The sequence below is a fragment of the Python bivittatus genome, unplaced genomic scaffold (genome assembly GCF_059951505.1).
Source record: "Python bivittatus isolate LINGU-HERP-01145 unplaced genomic scaffold, Pbiv_v1 ctg000670_np1212, whole genome shotgun sequence".
NCBI lineage: Eukaryota > Metazoa > Chordata > Lepidosauria > Squamata > Pythonidae > Python > Python bivittatus.
This window is the reverse complement of record NW_028277094.1, coordinates 4460718-4482482: the sequence shown is the minus strand read 5'-3', so window position 1 is coordinate 4482482 and position 21765 is coordinate 4460718. Positions and strand designations below refer to the sequence as shown.

At 37.1% G+C, this 21765-nt stretch overlaps 1 protein-coding gene across 4 annotated transcripts in view; it reads left to right on the top strand.

The window, feature by feature from the left end:
- The window catches only part of DIAPH2 (diaphanous related formin 2), a 259065-nt gene that overhangs the window by 31626 nt on the left and 205674 nt on the right, over positions 1–21765 (top strand). For all 4 annotated transcript variants that reach the window (XM_088151773.1, XM_088151771.1, XM_088151772.1 and 1 more), the window contains 5 exons: positions 11320–11459; positions 18006–18080; positions 18176–18245; positions 20257–20393; positions 21625–21733. In XM_088151773.1, the coding sequence (XP_088007899.1) occupies positions 11320–11459; positions 18006–18080; positions 18176–18245; positions 20257–20393; positions 21625–21733 (531 nt within the window). The remainder of the gene's footprint in view (positions 1–11319; positions 11460–18005; positions 18081–18175; positions 18246–20256; positions 20394–21624; positions 21734–21765) is intronic.

Below are 21765 nucleotides of genomic sequence, written 5' to 3'. Positions count from 1 at the left end.
AAACATGGTACTCATATCCTGCTTGTGGCTTCTTTTAGGCATCTGATTGGCAGTGGAAGGAGTAAAATGCTGGACCACATTTATCTGAACAGCATGGCTCTTATGTTCTTACAGAATCTATGAGTCATCAGATTCTTGGTAACATCTCAATACAATTTATAGTTTCAGTAATATTTCTTAGGTGGCACAGTTGACAGATGATCAAAGGATTCATCTTTAAAATACCTAATAGCAGGTATTTTGGGTACTCAGGTGTAAAATCTGACTGAGAAGTAGGTCAGATATTACTGCAGATATTGACTAAGATCCAGAGATTTACACACACACACACACACACACACACAAAGGTTAGAAGTGCCAGCATTCTCAAAAGTGATCTAGCGGAAGCTGTGCAGTGGTTACCTGCTGCCCCCTCTGGCAACAAATTGTATTTGTGGTGCTTCCGATGTTTCTTGTGAAGTTGTTATTTTGTTGTTGTTGGGGCATTGAAGCTGTAATATATAAGAAATAACCCAAACATCACTGAATACTAAAGGTGCTGCTATTGGGGAACTAGGTGTACAAGAATCAATATTATTGTATAATCTTAATTCCAGAAATACTTAATGAAAGAAAATAATTGTTAATGTTCAATTAATAATATTGATGATTGGGTGTTCCTGGGATTTCCCTTCTACCCTATTGGTACCTGGATTGTCTCTAATATGTGGCACACATCCACTTAATATGTGGCACAAGCTAAACATTTTGAACCCGTCTGCCCCAAGCGAACAGTAAATCTGATTGTCCCCCTCCGCTCGGTCAGTGTGATTGAATTCCTGTGGCTGAGCTATGTAGGAGGCAAATGACGATTAAAGAAAAGAAAAGAAATTGGCAGATGAGTTCTTTCAGTTTCTTTCTTCTCTCTAAAAAGAGAGATAAAAAGGTCTGGAACCCATACATGTTGGGAAAAAGAGATAGTAGGTACAATGAAATAAGTAGGGAGGAATTCTTATTTTTTGTTTTCTTTGTTCTGTTCCCCCGGGCTGTGTTATATTTTACCAGCACTGGTATTTCATATTATTTTAGGCCACTTGGTTAAGTGAGGTTAGAAGGTTATTTTTTATGTTCTGGGAAGATGGGTTAGATTAACATAACACCTATTGCTGCACTTTTATAATCCCATTTACAGCCCCCAAGTCCTCAGAAGCAATCATAAATGGAATTTAGTGACGCACAACAGAAAAAGACTGAAGCATTTATTTTAGTAACTTGAATTAGAGAAGTTATACATTTTAATAATAATGAAGATAGTTCAGTGGAGCAGTTGGAATAATTTTGAAATGTAGCTCTTTAATTGTTTCAGGGTTTTTTATGTGAAACTTCATGCTACGAAGAACTTAAGAGATGTAATGTACTCGAAAGGTGAAATATTGTGCAGTAATATAAATATTTTTCTTCCTGTGTAAAATAAGTACTGGTCTTTGCATTTTTGTACATTTCATTAGAGATAAGCAGCTAAGTAATAAAATTGGAGGTTGAATCATTTTTCATATTCCTTATATCTGAATCCTGTATTAAAGAAACAGGTTCAAGCTTTAGCATTTTATATTAGCATGTCTATAGCAAAAGAAGATGAACAGAGTTATACTGAGAGGTGGCTGCAAGCAAAAATAAAATTGTGAGACAGTAATCCTGTTAAGAATTATCCACTTTGAACTGTGGCTAGAAGTTGGGAATAGGTAGGTGAAAGGCTTTGAAAATGGATTTTGAAAACCATTTTTCAAGAATATCAATTTTGAAAGAACTGAAATGCTTGAATTATCACTGCATATTTAAAAATGGCATAATAATTGGAAAGGTGGCAGTGATTTGCCGCAGAATGCTGTTTCCTTGTTTCTCACATCCCCCCTGCCCCGCCCCAGGAATCACGGAAACCTGTGTGACTTCAGGAAGTTTATTTTCAGTGACTGCCTTATGACAATTTATTGGTTTATTTACATATTTCACAAGGTTGCTTAAATTCAGTGTGGAGAAATCTGAGCTCTGAAAGAAAAAGCTCTTTTAGCTTTAGGTAGTTCATAAGGATGGTGGCAAATTGTTTAAATCTTGGAGACTTTAAGTGGTAAGTCTCAAGGAAAGCAGAAATGACAAGATGCAGGACAGTTTCCAAGAAAGCAGTATAATTTAGAATATGTCTCCAAGTGTGTGTATCAGAATTCTCTGAGATTAGAAGCCTTTACACTATTTGCATTTATTCTAAAGTATTGTTCTGTGCAACGCGCATGACAAACAAAAACCCTTGCTAAGTGGTAACCTGAGATTTAAGTTTGGTTTATTTTTTGCCCTTGGATGTATGAGAGACTAAGATGGCATGCAAATTCAAATGCAACATTGTTTATACTTGGGCAGTAAACCATGTTTCATTGTCACGGTTACCACTTTTGTAGGGCAGTGCTCTACAAAATATTCTGCAGTGCTCCCTAAATATTGGATTGAAACACAATCATCTTTTTCGAGAAATGATATCTATGTCCTTCAGAAGTAGAACTAAAAGCATCCTCAAATCGAAGTCAGTACCTGGTGACACATTCTTGGCAACAGTATGCTGGTGATCTGCCATTTCTACTTTTGGGATGTGTTTTGAGTATGGGCTATAGCCCTCCTATTTCATAGCTGTCTTCCATCCAAGTATTAATAAAGAGTGACCCTGCTTAGCTTCTGCATTCAGACAAGGTTGGCCAAGTACTGTTGCCTGCTGAAAGATGTTCTTAATAGAATCAAAACACAGTCACTGAAAGAAGAGTCTGATGCAGTGATACAGAGAAACAGCAGCCATGCTTCTCAGGTAACAAAAGAAGAACTGGCAGAATTGTGAAGATTCACAAATTCCATAAATTCGAGGAGTTGCAGATGAAGAGTTGCGTGATAATTAGTGTTTATCAATTTCTTAATTATCTTTCTATATTTTGTTAAGTTTTAATAGTCTTAATGGTTGATACAGTTGTGCAAATCGAAATACCTTCATCTAGTATGTCTAACTGCTGAAAGATGCACAAAAAGGATTAGTGAGCTTGGGGTGGTCCCTGATATAATTAACTATCAGACACATACAAATCCTATTAGAGATGCTGTGGGTGAAAAAAATATCTGACTTGACTTCATTAAATTCAGGCAGAGACTATGTCAAGCTAAGGAGCTTTAGGAATTCTCTATTAATAATAACCAATGTTCTGAAATAAGCCAACTTCCTGCAATTTACCCGAACTACAGATATGATGTAGTCTTTTTGTAAAGAGATGCTTGCTCCTTTTTCAAAGTTGAGAGAATCACAGCCATGCAAACTGGTTAGCTGATATTTCAGTAGAAGAATAAAAGCTGAATTATGTAGCTTAGCTGCTGCCAACTCAGTAGGAAGGTAACATCTATCAAAGATGTTATATCATGGCTTTGTTATAAAATGAATAAGACATGCATTCAAATAGTATTGGAAACTGGACAAAAAAACTTTGGGTCAGTAGGCAATAATAAAACTATGTGGTAACCTGGATAGTCCCTTGAGCATGGGACCTGAAGGTTGAGTGAGCCCTCTTCGTGATTTTCTCTGACATGACTCTGGTTATGTGGTATGAATTTGATTCCCTTTACGTGCCATAGTGCTATTATTGTATTGTTGTTTATTGTTATTATTTCTGTTGGTTTTAATTCTGTATTCTCCATACAGAGTCGCAATTATGAGACGGGCAGCTATATAAATTGATATAAAAAAGCAATAAAACATAAATAGTATGTTCTTAAATCACTACTTTCATAGCTACAAACAGGAGTTTGTTCCTTTTTATTAATTTTAAAGAAAAATAAGAAATTAAGGGTTAATATGACAAAAGGAGTTCACCTTGCTTCAATATGCAAAATAGATACAGGAAATTTTATAGTTGCAAATTGGTCATGATAAAAATCTATCTGTCACTTACCCATTATCTGTTCTACTTAGGTGCTGTGCTGGATACCCTCAAAGCCCAGGGCAGTGCATTAATACCTTGTCTTCCTGATTAATAAAACGTTAAATGAGAGAATACATTAGGAGTTCCATGATGTAGTCCATGCTGTTCTGAGGACGTCTTGAGAACTCAATCTTTGTCTACATGTGGTCCATATGGAGGGCTAGGTAGAACATAAAAAAATTCTGGATAACTCAACAGTCTGTCCAGTTCAGGGTTTCTCAACCTTGGCAACTTGAAGATGAGTGGACTTCGACTCCCAGAATTCCCCAGCCAGCATGGGGAGCGTTTGAGAAGGTTGAGAAACACTGGTCTAATCTATCAAGACTAATGTTCGGTTCCCATAACAGCCAGCAGTGAAAATCTATCAGCAGGACATGAGTATGATACCTTTTTCCTGCTCAAGTTTTCTAGCAGCTGGGTTCCAGTTGAGACTGCCTGTATGCCAAACATAATGATTAGTAACTAGTGATTGCTCTGTTTTTCATCAATTCCATTAATTTCTTGATTAAACACTCAAGTAGACTTTAAAGGCTATTTACCTATGTGAAATTTACCAAGGGTATTGATAAGTGCTGAAGAAAAACTTCTCTATACATTTTTTTTCCTATTCTATTTCTATTTTGATCATGTGGAATGAAAGAGTGGAACATTAAAATTATTCGATTACTCTGGATTTGCAGGATAAGTTACCAGAACAATTTATAAGCACATCTGAGAATGACATACATTATGGAGAGTTCAGTGAACTATTTCTTGTCAGTTTTAGTCCAGGAAGATAGCTAACGGTTGCTAAATGTTTGGGCAACACTGCTACGTAAGGATAATAATTTCTGATTCTCAGTTCTGGATCTTCTGCACTACATCTGAGTTACCCTAGGGTACGTTTCAATGTAGCTAGCGAATGAAGCATGACATCCGCTTAAAGCTGGGACTGCAGCAGTGTTTAGACAAGCTAAGCTTTATTTTGCACAGCTAGTACTCATAGGTTACACAGTCATTTTTGTGTATGCAGCTTTCCACTGATTTGGAAATAACATTTGCAGTTTTCGAAGAGTCGTTAAGTAAGCTATACCTAGTTTTTCCAGGATCGAGCAAAACAAATGGCAACATCAGCTCTTTCATTCTCCCTTCATCGTAAAAGTCTTTGTGTGGGATAGGGATGGAGGAATGCGCTCACTATCCCGACGCTGTCCTACTTCCTTACAGATATGTTGAATTAGAATGGGAGAAGTTGCTAAATTGGTTATAAAGACAGAACTCAAAACCTGTACCCTGCGGTCTAGTGTACCCCAAAAGCTTGTGGCAAGGTTGAAATTGGAATTCATATGGGAGAAAATGTTGAAATACTGGCATAATAAATATAGCATTCTAAGCATCTCTAAGGCAGTGGGACTCTGGGAGAGGATCGGACAACATCTTGGTTGCTAAGGGCTCAATGTTACATTTTCTATTTTGAACATTGACCATTTTCAACATTCTATGACAGCCATAGGGCCTTGGGGGCTGTTCCCCCACCCCCGTGGGTTTATCTCTGGTGGGGAGGCAGATGTTGGAGGGGACTTTTAAAAACTATGTTACATAAAGACCAATGTGGCTTCTTGCCCAAAAGACAACTAAGAGACAATATTAGAAATATTCTTAATATATTAGAAAACATGGAGTAGCATAATGAAAAGCAAGCTGCACTGGTCTGTCTTGATGCAGAAAAAGCATTTGATAATTTGAACCGGACTTTTTTGTTTAAAATCCTGAAAGATGAGGAAATTTTGTTAAACTACTCTATAGGATCTCTGTTTAACCACCTGGATGTTACCTTGGGAGATTGCCTCATGACACAGAGCCACCATTGCTGTTCTTATTGGGTCATCGTTGAACTGATTTTGAGCTTTGGTGATGATGTGCTTGGGAACCCAATGTACAGCGGGGGGGGGGGGGGGTTACGAAGATGACTCAGCACTCATGGAGAATACCCTGCTGACATCTGCAGGCAACTCGGGTTTCAGAGTGAGAGCAAGACACACAGCCGGGAGTTGTAAGTGCGACCTGCTTGGCCCTTTGCATAGCGATCTGTTTTTTCAACCCCAGCTGATGAATGGGGTTGATGTGAAAGTCAAACTCACAAGAAGCAGAAATGAATGAAGGATGGCAATGAGAGTTACAAAGTGCAACTCCTGTTGGCTTCTCTCTTTGTAAAATGTATGAAAGTAGCGCCAGAAGTGTGCCTGGGTAAGGCAGAAGCTTTGCTCACCTCCACTGCCAAATATCCCATTGATCGAGTGGGAATGAAGGTTTACAGCACTCCAGCAGGCAGCCTTGGGTGTAAGCAGGGAAACCTATTTCTGGGGCAGCTACCTAAACAACTAGAGATTCGGTTTGTGGACAATGCAGCTTTAGTGGGGTTTATGAAAGAAACCCTTTCAATTTTCAGCACCGCAATGCCAATTTTGTGCCCTGTATTGTGATGGTGAACAGATCGCTGGAAAACCTCTTCAGCCTGATTATGAGCACAGTCTTTTTGTGAGTGAAGGCATGCAGATGGTGCAAGTGTCAGGCAAAGGTATGAAAGACAGACTGCGGTTAATCAGTCAGGAAGAGTTTAGCCATACTTTGTACTGCTTCGACTTGAGCCCTGATCGGGGTGCTGTGAGTACTATTCTTTGATCAGGAATGGTCACCTCAGAGCAGAAATCAGATTTGCGCAACCCCTTTCCAATACCATCAACGTGATTCTCTAGGCATTCTTTGAAAACCTTACTGAAATAAGTCACACCAGGAATTTGCTTTTTGATTCTATGTGAGAATGGACACCCTGCAGCTCCTCCGTTTGTTCTCTGGAAATACTGGCTTTCTAGGGGTCCACCCCTGTGACCTGCTACCCAAGAGACAAATCTCCAAAAGACCTTTTGGATTAATTGTAAACACCCATCCTCAAACTCTGCCTGGTGAACACTGGCTGGCCCTCTACTTCCCATCACTTGGATATGGTGAATTTTTTTATTCTTATGGAAGACCACCAGATAGCTCCAACTTTTCTGGAACCATAGCGATGTTTTTAGAGCAGGAAGCTGAGGAGTACACATTTCACCAGCTTCAACTGCCAACACTCCTACGCAGTGACTTGCAGACAGCACTGTGTGTTTTTTCTCCTGAATTGGTCTAAAGGTGTGGATTATGAAAATATTTTAAAGCTGTACTCTGAGGACAATATTAAAAATGACCAAATGGTAAAGCTGTTTGTAAAAACTATAAAATTGAGGAGGGGGCTTGAAGCATTCACCCATTTTCACTGTATGCAGGCATGTCTGCCTTACTATAAAATAAAGCCAAGGACTTAAACTTTTTGCTTGTTTCCCAGTGTTTTTTATTCATTTTACAATTTTACAATTACAAATTTTGCAAACTGTCTGCTTCTAGGATTTAGCGTCCAAGGTCTAGATGGGGTGCCAGTAAACAGAAGCATCCGAGTCCAAAAAGGGGCGGTCATAACAGAGTCAGGGCTAGTAACAGTTAGTCCATCTAAGGAGCCACAGACTCTTTCAGTTTTTCTAATTGGTCTTTAACAGATATAGACCCCAGCATGGATGTTGGAACATTCACCTCTGCCATAGCATTCACAAATTCACCCCATCCTTTAGGTTTCCACTTCTCAGTAAGTTTGGGGATTGTGAGGCCCCTTTCACCAAGTCTAAAATATTAGTACCAGGAATAGGTACCCCCTTGTGTAAAAAGGTACCACGATCATCCCAGGTTGAAATGTCCTGATGCTGTTTCATTTTGTTTTGCAGAAGTTCAGCATTTTTCCTGTAATGTGTGCTCATGCCCCTTAGGACCTCATGCATTGTTGTGTCCTGTGGAGATAGCAGTGATGGCTTTTCTGGCAATGTCAGAAGTGGCTGAGGCTCTTCAGGGGGTAAATGAGATTCAGTCTGTCCTTTTCAGACTCTTTTTGTCTGGTCAGTCTTAGAAACCTCTGAATCACAGAATTGTAGAGCTTAATCTTGTCCTCACATAAATCAGCTCTCTGAAGAATGGCACATATGTCATCATCCAGCCGGTTAGTAGCTGTAGTCCCCATAGAAGGCACCCTGCCCTGTAGTTGCTCCATCTGATGACATGGTGCCAGATACATTTTCTCAGCATGGTCTGTGATTTGTCCAGCTAATAGTCTCTCTTGTGACTGGCCCAAGGTCACCCAGTCAGCTTTGTGCCCAAGGCAGGACTGGGACTCACTGTCTCCTGGTTTCTAGCCTGATGTCTTAACCACTGCACCAAACTGGCTCTCTCTTTCCTGCTTATTTCTACATAAACAGCAATTATATTGCTTTGTAGATAATGCAAATCCTTTTATCTTACCAAGTTTAGAAATGCATCTGTGTTAACTAATGACAACGTGTGCAAAAATGTTGTGAAGTGTTTATCAGACACAGGTCTTATTTGAAGGCAACATTACTTGCAAGCATTGACATAATGTTCTTCACTTTCTGAAGTTGTTATTCAGCAGAGATACATTTTAAATCATGTATTGTTTAAATTGTTTATAAAATCTTTTTTTGTTGTTTTTTGTTATCACTGTAGATAGATATTTCTCAGGTAGTTTCTCTGATCCTCTTCATACGTCTTGAATGTTTAGGCAGTTGTTTCCAGCCACTTTAATGGACTTGAGATTGGCTGTCAAGGAATTAGTTACAGGTAGTCCCCGGTTTAATAACAAGTTCCATTCCCAAGGTCTGTCTTTTAAGTTGAATTTGTGTGCAACATTATTGTATAATATTGTATAAGTAGTATTGTGTGATGAACTCGTACCATTGTGTATTTAACTGAAATCATTGTGTATTTAACTTGAATTTTGCTACAGTGGTCTCCGTTCTTAACTATGGGTCACCTGTAATCCGGGTGTTGTTAACCCCGGGACTACCTGTATAATCTTTATCTGCTGTTTCTACATACTACTCTGAGTTACTATAATAAGGATGTTAAGACTACACAAAGTGAGATTTGGATATTGCTACACATATAACACAAATGTATGCATGTCTTACGTCATTTTCTGAGGTTAGAAGTTAGGCTGCAGCTCTCTAGAGACTTCTGGACGGCAACAGAAAAATGCTGAAGATGCAATTATTATTATTGGCATGTGAAATATTCTCCTTCTTCTCCAGCACTAATTAGTATAGCCTTCTGACTTTTGTACTCCATAATTGGCTTTGCATGTTTGCATTATGCAGACCCTTTTGATCAATGGAGATATAAAAATGTGAAGTGGTACAGAGGTTAAACGTGTGCCTATTGCCCTGCCTGAAATGAATGACTTTGAACTCCGTTGTGCATGCTATGATGTGGGTGTAATGGAGAATCAACATTATGAAGGATGTTTACCTTCTGATATATCCCACAAGGTAATGGGCAGAAAGGTGAAAGTGCATGTGTCTGTTCATTGGAGTGGGCTGTGGCAAGGCAGTAGTGTTTATTAGACTGCATTACTCTAGTTTGCTTTTTTCCCCTGTGTGCAAATGTGTTCTCACCTTCTGTCCCTCACTTAATTATAAAAGTCCTGTGATACTTTATTATAGACTTAAAAGGGGAAAAAATCCGGATCTCATTAAAATTACTAGAAGTAGATCATCTGAACTTACCCTAACACTGTAGCTAAATGACCAAGACATACAGTATCTAATACACCAATATTAGTTTGGGCAGCTGTGACATCTTGATTAGGTTAAACCTGGCTTATTTTCTTATTGTGGCATAACATTTGTTATTAGTCACTATTTTAAAGCAAGCTAAAGCAGCCATAGAAGAGATGGAAAGTTGAGAAATAAACAGATAAGAAGCTCAGAAGCTTTATCTTTCATGTGTAAATTTTACAGTCCTGTATGTTAACTAAGGTAAGTAAACATGATTGGGAAAGCTGCTGTGCGTACATTTTAGGGATCTTAGGATAGTTTTGTGCTGAAACTTGAACATCTGTTTAAATATTTTTGGCATTGTATATACAGTACACATTGCATTTTTTAGTACACACAATAATTTCCAGTAGCATAAGCACTAAAAATTAGCCTACAAGTAGAAACTTAATATTCTGAGTGCAAAATGTTCAGTTAGACCAGAATTCCCAGCAGGGCTTCAAATTCTCCCTGCCAGATTAGGGGAAAAGCTATAGATATACGTGAGAAAATATGATATTGGGAATCTCCTTTTTCCTACTCCTTTCTCCTCCATCCTCACCCTTTTTATCTGTTATTCTTCTCAACTTAAAAAAAAAACAAAACTTAGGTTGGTTATTCAAAAGGCGGTGTGCAGAGGGGTTGTCAAGAAGTATATTTGGAGGGGCTGTGGATTCAAAGCATCTCCTAACCATCCCCAAATTTACATGCAATCAGCAGAGTGGGAATAGAGTTATTATTACTTACTGCTTGCAGTGGTAGAGGACCCGAGTTGTTTGAAGGTAGAAAAGTAAGAGAGAGACCCTGTCTAGATTCTTCTTGATTGGCAGGAGCTGGGTAGGATTTCAGAAATCTTGGAAGTTCCAAAGACTGAGCACTTCAAGAAATAGATTGGGGATTGCTAATCTTATATAAGAACTGATATCAGCTAACTTTTCCAGGTGTCGGTTCCTTTTGGTATCATTTTGTTCAGTGATGAGTCCAATACCAGAACAATAGCTTTAACGTTTGGGAGAAAAATTAAATCTCTAATGCATTTAGGATTAATATTTTAGATATGCACAAATCAGTGTCTGCTACTTTTTGTTTTTTGTTGAGAAAAGGGACAAACTAAAGTGCTATTATTTGCTTTATCATGTTTCTTTTAACATTGCTTATGTAATGGTGATAATTCGTTAACAATTTTCATATGTGTATTTATTAAAAAAAAAACATGATTTTTTTTAAAAAAGTATATGCCCATTCTCTTCTTCCACATATAGAACTTAATAGAACACAATAATAGAATATAGAACACATATAGAATTTAAGGCACCCATTTTAACTGGATGGCTCTGTTAGGGATTTGAAACCAAGGACTTAAGCCGTTTTTTAAAGTATCTTCTTAAAACCGTATTCCCATGAGAATTATGACTGTGATTAGAATTACATGGTTAAATTGATTCAGATCTGAGCTAAAGTTGGGTGAGAGGATAAGTCTAAAATGAAGGGGTAGGAACTGTGCAGTCCAATAACCTAATCCTGTGTCTGGTTAAGTAAATAATTATATCTTCAGAGTTATGTAGTTTTAGGTTCATTGGACATACAGAGAACTTACTAAGAAGTGAAACCTGGAGACAGAAGGAAATAATTTTCCAAAAATAAATTTATATCTTATTGCTTTTCTTATTAAGGGAGGCCTGAAAAACAGTAAACATGAGTGCACACTCTCGTCGCAGGAATATGTCCACGAACTACGATCAGGTATCTCAGAGGAAAAACTTCTCAACTGCTTAGAGTCTCTGAGGGTATCTCTGACAAGCAATCCAGTAAGGTAGGTTTTGGAAATTATTATTCAGAAACATTGCAAGTAGGAATTTGTAAAATACTATATGCCAAGTTGAAATGAAATCTAGAATTTACATGAACCGCATCAAAACACCATGTATTTAATGGGTGTATTTTTGCTTTCTGTTAGAATGTTATTCACTTAGATCTCTGCAAAGTAGTAGGTCTTTAAAAACAAAATAGTGACTTGTACAAAATGAATTGCTCCAAAATAGTAGATACTCGTGTGAGTTTATATGTTCATATATGAAACCACTTTCGTTGAAACTGTATTGGAAGGATAGATTCTTCTTTTTTTAGCGTCAGATTTGAAAGGACCGATCCTGTTATTTACCTCTGGTAAATGAGGCACAGGGCTGAACATTAAAGCTGTTGATGGGTAAGCTGTGAATACTTCTATATGCACAAACATATGGCCTGTTTGTTAATATTATGCCTTGTTGCATTCAGAACTTATCCTCAAGCTGTCTTTAACTTTGTAATTGGAATACATTAAACTGGGCTTGACAATTTGTATCACTTGGTATGTAAGGGATTTTGGCAAGTCTCCCTTCCAGAAATTCAACCCTATCTTAATAGGGAGTTGAAAAAGGGGGCAAAGGGAGCGATTCCTTTGCCTGTTAGAATTTTGTACACAATCATGAACTGGATCTGGACTAGACTAGTTACACTGTTGCAGCTAATTCAAGTCCCGTTTATTACTGTGTTGTATCTGGGCAACTAATTTATTGTGGATCCAACCTGTTGCATTTCCTGATTTAATATCAGAGGCAGGTGATGCTGAGACAGTCCCTGCACTCAGGCTTCCAAAAGGGACAACTTGAAAGGAATTGGAAGATGAGCAGAAGACAGCAAGCTCAGAATTAAGGAATTCCTTAATTAGACATGTGTTTAACTTGATCACTGAAGAGAAGCCCAACAATTTTGCTGTGTCAGTTGAGCGAGTGCCTCTTCCCTTCATAGCAGCCTGAATGATTGGTCGCTGAAAGGCTATTGGGAAATAAGCAAAACCTGATCAATCTGGATGATGTCGCTCCTCTGTTGCAGCTGGATGGTATAGTTTAATGGCCATTTCAGCTCTTCAGTATCTGTTCACCCAAGTGTGTTGAGTACTGGCTTTAGGATCTTATCTACTGGCAACAATAAGCAGCATATTCTGTCCCCTTTCATGGATTTGCTAATAGGAATCTCTTATATTTCAAGGGGTTCATGTAAAGGATAAAATTATTAGTGGATTTGATGTGGATCTGACCATTTTTGTCTCCGGAGGGATTCTTAACCCACTCATATTTATTACAGTACTATTTCACGGCTATACTAATATATGTAATACTTATTTCCATGTGACTTGTCAATATTCATCTTTTTTGGGATGGGGGTAGGGTACTAGAATAAGGAAGTAGTCTGTCTACATTGCATAACAATAATTTATACATACAAAATAGCACAGTTCTGTTTATACTTGTATGATCAAAGAGTTGCTGTAAAAATACAGATGCACGTTGTTATTCTGGGAATTCCTTCTTATTTCCAGCAAACAAAGGAATTATGGTACTCATGGATGTGAGCTTAAAATATGCAGGAAAAGAGACTAGCAAAGAGGCTCGGATCTAGAGAACAGTATTGTATATACCTATAAAATTCTTGTTCCAATTCTCATTTAGTAGTTTTCCTCTGGAAAAGTTCAGGAGGTCCTGCATGATAGATTTTTAAAAACATTTATTCAACTTTTTGGAGAAAATCTATAAACACACACAAATAGAAAACAGATAAAGAAAAGAATAAAGCACAATAAATAAACAAGGTCTCTAAAAAATGCCAAGGAGGTTATAGTTTTATGTAATATCGTTACTAAATTATGAATGATTGAATAAAATATATTGCTTTCAGGAACTAAAGTAACTGGCAGCATAATAGAATCTGATAGAATGTCTTCTGCCTGGTTTAACTGCTGGGAGTTGGGTGGCTTATAAATAATAATAAGAATAAGAATTCAGACAGACAAGTACCTGCCATATAACACACCAGACCTAGCAATTGTTGATAAGAAAGAAAAAAAAAGTCTGGATAGTGGACTTTGCAATACCTGGAGACAGCAGAATAGAAGAGAAGGAACTGGAGAAAATCACAAAATATAAAGACCTGCAAATAGAAATAGAACGACTGTGGCAAAAGAAAGCAAAGATAGTACCAGCAGTAATAGGCGCCTTGGGTGCAATCCCAAAATATCTGGAGTACCACTTGAAGACCATCGGCATTGACAAAATCACCATCAGTCAGTTGCAAAAGGCAGCTTTACCTGGAACACCTTATATCCTGTGATGATACTTTTAACACCGTCAAACAACATAATCTGCCTATTCTGGGTCCTTGGGAAGGACTTGATAGGTGGATAAAAATGCCAAATCCAGTCTAAACATCTGGCTGACTGTGTGACCAACAATACTAATATTAATCATAACTGAGTGATCTTCATAAGAACAGGAAAATCTTGTGCTTGTGCCTTGGCTGTTATGGAAGTCAAACTATATTTGTAGTGGCTATTGAAAATGGCATTTATTTCCAATTATTAATGCATGGGTCATTGGTACCTTCATTGCCATTTCTTCTCTTTGTCACCTTATGTTTTGGAAGAAATAACCCTGATTTCTTGAAGATAGGTATCAGACAGGAATAAGCTGTCTTCTAAAAGAATAGCGCTTCCCATTTTGTGCAAAACTGTAAGGAGAGTATTCGAAGTTCAAATTTTACTGTGAGTTTGGTATCTTAAGACCTGGCAACAGAAGAAATGCTGAAAATAATAAACCACATGAAAATATACGTAGTTTGAGGAAGAATAATTTCATTATACAGAGTTTTTAAAAGCAGGTTCTATCCAGAGACATTAAGCAAATTATGTAATAAATCTTAGTGTATCAGAAATAACTATAACTCACCTAGGCACCCTCCATAATCACTCTTTTCCATGCTTGGTAGGATTGTCCAGGCTCCGGTCAAAAGAAAGTATGAATGATCCTCACTTTTAACCCATTTTATTTATAAACAGGCATTCTTGGTCTGGGTTTATATTATTTAACATTAACTGCTGTTGATTGTTTGTTTGAAAAATGCACTATTTTTCCTTGCTGAACCTTACCAGTATGCTACATGCTTGAATAGTATAAAATCCATTTCTAAGAATCCTTTTCTCTTGCTGACTGTGGTGAAGGGAGCAAAGAAATTCAACATGTAAACATGACCTTCATGTGTCAGTTCCAAAATAAAGGCAAAGAAAGGTGAATCGAGTCCTTTCAGACTTATTTTTGAGAGACTCTCAAAGCTGTCTGAGTTGTTGAGTCTAAGACACCAACTCCATCAACTGTTTTGTGGTTGCCCTGCCTGTTAATTGCTCTAGCATTCATCTCGCCAATGAGTGTTATCTCTCTTTTGCCAGGCTGGTATCAAACTTTCCCTACACTTTTCCTTTTAGTTGTCATTTTTTTAGTCTTAATTGTCCTTTATTGTTAAATGGTGATGCCTAGGCTTATCTATTTTTTGGTACTCTCAGTTGCTTCTATAGTTTCAGCTGCTCTCTTTGTTCAGCTGACTTTGAAATCTCCTTTTAACATACAACTGAATTTGGTATTGGGTTCTATCAGAAAAGTATCTTTGTAAATGTTTTAATATTTTCAGTTACTCTGTTTAAAATTTATCTCCCCACCACCAGCCTTTGAATATATTTAGAGGTGAAGGCATTCTTCCTGATATTAATTAATTGTTCACAATCTTCTCTTTTAAAAATTCCCTCCCCTTTGTTTTCATGAATTAAATTGCTTTGTTACAATTTAGAACTTAACACTATATTTTGGGGGGGATCCATTTCATAATGTCAGAAAATGCGGCCACCAGTTTTTTGATCAGTGTGAACACAGGTGGCTTCAGAAGCCTCAAAAAGGAGACACCTCAGGTTGTTCACTCCTACTTTAAAGCTGAAGTGAAGTGAAGTGCAGATAAGAAAGACCAAAGGATACCTAAAGCCATCAGCTTATCCTGTCATCATTGGTTTAAAATCTGGCAAAACCACAAGGCTTGATCCTCTGTACAACAAGTGTTCCAGAGTAACAGCAACACTGCAAATTTAACTTCTAGAGTTGCAAAAGCCAAGATCTTTCAGAAGTTATAGAAAATTGGGAAAGGTTTGTGTGGATTACTGCTGGTGCCATGAATGTCTTTGAGTCCCTTCTTTGTCCTATTCTCATTTGTTATTTCATAGTGTTTTTGATTCTAATGCCTCTTGAGTCTCTTTAAAATGCATATTCTGAAGTGCTTCTCAAACGGTAATCAGTTGTAACCTTGATGGCTCTGCAGAGACATCTAGTGACTTGAGTTTTGCATGCATGCCAAAAGTAAACTAATAAACAAGAGTGAACACACACACATACAGATACCCAACTGCTGAAATGTTCTGCTATTCTGCATTTAATCGCTGCTCCTTGATGTTCTTCATGTGAATGTCCAAAATCTTTGAGTTTTACCAAGGAAGGTGAGGAGGGGATGGCAGTAATAAATTTTTGAAGCACAAATCTTATTTAGGGTTTAGTGGATAACTGAAGTTTCAGAACGCTTGAAGCATTAACAGGGTGTTACGGAATTTTTGACACTTTTAATGCTTTCCTCATTCATCTTCCATTCAGGACTAAACTTTAGATGCTGACTATAAGTAATTTGAAATAGTCAAATGTAGCATTGTAAACTGGATAGTGCTGAAGTTGTGTCTGTTTATTTTAATTCTTTGTATTTGTGTGGCAGTTCATCTGATTGGAAAATTGGAAGAATTTGAGGACCAAGTTTATAAATGTCAAGACAATACTTTCTGGAATTGGGGGGGGAACACAAATTAGAATAAAGTTAATTCCTGGGAAGTGTAAGGCTGAGGTTTTAAATGCCTTCCAACAGTAGATTTGCCTTCATAGACGTGTTTAGAAAATAAGAAAGTGTAAATTCCAGAGGAAACTGTCAAATGGTTATAGTTTTGTGAACATAGTGCATCTATAAATGTGGTCCTTCACATGGCACCAGTATAAAATGAGATCTATATTGTGCTTAACATTGATTATGGCAGTTCTGTAACTTTTCGCTCTAAATATAGGTTCCCCTCCTCTCCCCCGCAATTTTCCCCTTGGAAGAGTATTATGGGGAGAGTAGATGGGAATTTTTTTTAAAAAAATGTGTGACGGTAAGGACACACACACACTTTGTTTAATCCCAAACATTTTTTTTAAGGTGAAAAGATAAGCAGATATTGGTTGAAACTGAGATTTGTATCTGTTTTTGGAACAGGATTGAGTTTCTTCAAGTAGTTTTGAATTTTCACTTCAGTTGAAGTTGTTCAGTGATTTCTATTGTATGATGAGGGTAGAGTGCCATTAGTAGAAGGAACTCTGCCCTTTAATACTGCGCACATGTATCTTTTTTACAAGACATCTCCTTTTTTACAGGAGATCAGTTGCCTACCCATGGATGTGTTTTCCTTGTTTTTCTTGGTGAAAGTGAGAATATGTTTGTATTCCAATATTGCTTTTTTATTATTCCACTGAGAAACTTTATTGATGGCATGAGTAATTTATGGCTTCGCTTGTCCTTTGTCTTGTTCTAGTAGCAGTGGAGAAAAGGCAAAATGTAGTGTTCAAACTATCAATAATAATAATATAATAATAATATTGTGCCAGGGAATGGCCTAAAGTTAAAAAAACGTCAGTTACCATTTTCCAATTATCCTTACACTTACAATTCAGAAACTAAATAAAGGAAGTAGGACATTTCACTTGAACAAAAAATAATTTGGAGAAAGAGTATTTCCACATAAATATTTGTGTTTGTTCCAGATAAATATTTGTGCAGCAAACAATTTGTAATATAATTATATAATTGTAATAGAGGAAATTCTTTTTGCTCTCTGGCTTTACTCAATCTGTGTAGGAACTTTTCAGCAAACTTATCTTAGTATCAAAATCTTGGATCATGGTTTGTGAAGAATATTATCCAGTAATTTTGCAGTAAATGACTTTTTTTTTTAGTAAATAATAAAGATATAAACACATATAAATAAAATTCATATGAAATAAAAAATTATTGTAGCTCTTAATTACATAGTACCTGAATGTTATGGTCAGCATATGTTTGTGCTCTGTGGTACTCATGGCAGTTTTATATAAGAACATATAAATCTATTTTATACTGACTTGGACTTTGATCCAACATATTGTATTTGCCAGCAGTAGTTCTTCACAGTTTAAAACAGGAGTTTTTCCAACCCTATCCTAAACCTTGGATCTTCCATTTGTAAAGCTGCTGCTTGATAACTGAATTATGCCTCTTATATTTTGAGTACATATTCCTGTTAACTATGTTGTTAAATATAGAAGTTCAACATCTGCATAAGCCATACTGAAACTCCTATCTGTAAGCAATAGTCAGTAATCAGAATGTTTATGCGTATTCCCAGTGCACAAGAGAGCAAACATAAACTAATTTGCAATTTACTGTTTTACAGTTGGGTTAACAATTTTGGTCATGAAGGCCTTGGGCTTCTCTTGGATGTCCTTGAAAAACTCCTTGATAAGAGACAGTAAGTACAGAAAGTATAAGAAAAAATAAGAGGAAGCAAAAGGGATGATGAATGTAGAACCATCAGTTAATGTTATTATTACTATTAATTTTAAGGCAAGAAAGTATTGACAAGAAGAATCAACATAAGCTTATACAGTGCCTCAAAGCATTTATGAATAATAAGGTAAGAATTTCAGCCCTGACTGATTTTTTTCTTCAGATAAGTTCACTTTAATGGTAATGAATGACAGTCTTTAAAGAAAGAGATGACTTTAATGAAATGGAAATTTGATCTACTAATGATGATGGTTTGCGTGTAGTTTAATATTGCTGTCGAAGTGAAGAATTTGGAATAAGGCGAAACCAATCCATATGTTATTTCATGGCTTGAAAACTCCATCAAGTATAGTGAAGCTTTTCCTTTTCTCCTGTAGCCTTGAGAAATGGAAAAACATATTTTAAACTGGTCAGTTCTTCATGGTAGACCAGGCTAGGAAATCAAAATCATGCAGGCCAATATTACTTTTATTATTATAAAGATACAGTAACAGAATCTTCCAAGTCTGAATGTACTTTTTCCTCCCTCCCTTTATTTTCATGAGAACTAGGGAGGATCTCGTCTGAGACATTTTTTCAGGTTACAGTTCTCAGTTACAGTTCTCTTACCCAGACTCAGGTTTCTTTTATCTGACTATTGTCTCGGAAGCAACTGTTCCTCTTGACCCTCAAGATCATTCCTTCTGCTCATTACAAGTTCCAGTGCTATGGATCCTGGGATAACACTGTAAGAATCATAAAATGTAAAACTTGGATGAGTAATTCAACTTTGGATATATCTCTCCACTCTTCCTATGAATCTTTGAGGCCAGATTTAGTGATATCAGAGGTATAAATTTTGGGAAGAAAGTGTAGGGAAACATGCAAAGTAATGCCATGCCATACCTTGAACTAACAATCCTTGAACTATTCTCAAAGTATTTCTAAACAGGTGTCCAGAAAAATACAGAGAAACCAAAATGTCTTTCTGGGTTTACTTCCATGTTGTTAGTCTGTTGCTGGCAAGGCTTTAGAAATTTTATTTTCTAGGGAGTTGTTTTCATAGGGGGAAAAAAAAAAGACAACAAGTGCCAAATTAGGCAGGGAAATAACAAGTTATATAGCATTCAAGCTGTGGTTCCATCATGAAATAAAATTATCTCCCTGATAAGCATGGCCAAAATAATACAGCATGTGCAGTATTTGCAACATTTTAATAGAGATATCACCCTTTTTCTAGAATATTAGGCATTTCCTGTATATGTGAAATGTTTTTGCTAGAATCCTGTACTTTTTTCTTTAAGTATGTTTCACTGAACTTGGTGAGGCTCATTTTTCCATTGACTCTATAGGATGGTGCTGTTCTATAATGCTGATTTAGAATACTCTGGGCAGTTTATAGCTTCACATGATAAATTTTGGGAAAAATTGATTCAGGCCTCCAAGATTGGGGATAATACCATGTTTTGGTATATGATCTCTGACCATATGAGAGAAACTAGCCCTAAATTAGAAGTTCCAATCATGGTTTCCACATGGGAGGTTTATTACTGATCACTTTATGCTTCTGAAAGTTGTAACTCTATAACAAAGAGATTCAGGAGAACCTACCATATTGGCATCCTGTCACTCCAAATGAAATCTCCAAACTAATAATACAACTGAAAAATGGCAAAGGCCCCGGGAGAGACATCGTTCACCAGAGCTGATTAAAGTAAGCACGGACTGGTGGGCAGGAGTTCTAGCAGTTCTATTTATAGTTATAAATCGCAGATTAGAAATGCCTCTGAATGGAACATTAAAAAAGCTCCAGGCAAGTCATATCAAAAAATGACATTCCATAATTGGAGCTGTTATCTTCGTCAAGTAGCCTTCTGATAGGAAATCCTGGAGAACCCAAGATTTGGGAAGTATAAAAAGAAGAAGCTCATCTTTCAGGTATCCTGAAAAGGTCTTTGAACCTGAAAATCAGGTGTCCAAATTGGGCTGAGGAATAGACTAGAAGTCACAATACACAGAGGAGATAGCATGGATCTCATGAATAAATCTGGTTTATTCAGAACATTGTGATTTATATGCTTTGTTTAGGGGTTATAGGAATTTAAGATTGGGTGTGCTGGCAATCTGATATTTTTAAACATTCTTTTTACCCCCCCAAGTATGGACTACAAAGAATACTAGGAGATGAACGAAGCCTTCTCTTACTTGCCAGAACAATTGATCCAAAACAACCAAACATGATGACTGAAACAGTGAAAATACTTTCTGCCATTTGTATTGTTGGAGAAGAAAACATGTAAGTGACAGAAACTAACATTTATTTTATTAAAGAAATTTATAAACCCTATTTCCTAGGGTAAATTCTGTAATTATCATTTTGCTTTTATATTGTTGACTTCCATATGTTTCCACTTGGCACTTGACTTCCAAGGAGACTAAGAGCTCTTTTATGATGGTGGCCTCATGGCCACTCATCTGGAGGATAGAGCCAGCTGCTATCTCCTAAATCAAAGAGAGCATGATTTCAGTACTAGTTGCTAGAGAGTAGCATATGGGTGAACAGGTGGTCCTTGTTTAACAACCACTCATTCAGAGACTGTTTGAACTTGTGACAGTGCTGAATAAGTGGTAGTTATGAGCGGTCCTTGAAGTTCTGACCGTTGCAGTATCCCACGGTCATGCGATCACGATTTGCAGCCTTCTCTGCTGGCTTCCCGCAAGCGAAGTCAATGGGGAAGCCAGCAGGAAGTCAGAAGATCATGTGAGGTCCTCACTTAACGGTAACCAGGGACTGCCAGAACTGCTGGCTCTAAGCAGCGCTGTCATGTGATGTCACGCTTTACAACTGCATTGCTTAATGACAGAAATTCCAGCCCCAATTAACATCATTAACTGAGGTCTACCTGTAGCCATTTTGAAATCCCATTATGCTGGATCAGATAAGTACATTTCTTCCATGCATTTTGTCTCTTCTCTGCATCAGTATCCTTCTGGGAACTATAGCTTAAGGCAGCCTCTGTACAAGTAAATGCAGAGGAAAAAAAATGGATTTTTTTTACATAACAGATAGGATACCTGTGTCGTTGTGGTAACAACATTCCAGGTCAGTACTATCCTCTCATGTCAAAGTTAAATAAACAAATTCTCGAAAGGAAAATGTTCCTCTTTTAGGTCTCCTGCAACAAGGCCTTACTAAAGTGCATTTCATTAGATTTGGGGCAGTTTTCAAGTGTGGGCACAGTTAGCTGCAAGGAAGAATACAGGGTGGAACGTTTTTCTTCCATGAACTTTCTCAAATTAGTTATTTAAGGATCCAAACCAATGGTAATCTGTTTTTATTTAAGAACTGAAGGAATGGCAACAGCAACGACAAAAACAAGGATTTATTTCCTTGATCAGTAGCAGATTGATTTTTAGGTGCTACAAAACAGGCAAACATGTTTTTAAGAATCAGAGGTGTGATTTCTGAATAATCTGATAAAGTACATGCATATATTACATTGCATTGAAATAAATCTTTGTTACAGGCTGGACAAAATTTTAGGAGCTATAACAATTGCAGCTGAGAGAAACAACGGAGAACGATTTGCTAACATAGTGGAGGGGCTTGAAAATCATGAAGCTCTGCAATTACAGGTAGGTTTTCTCAGATTACAATTTGGACAATT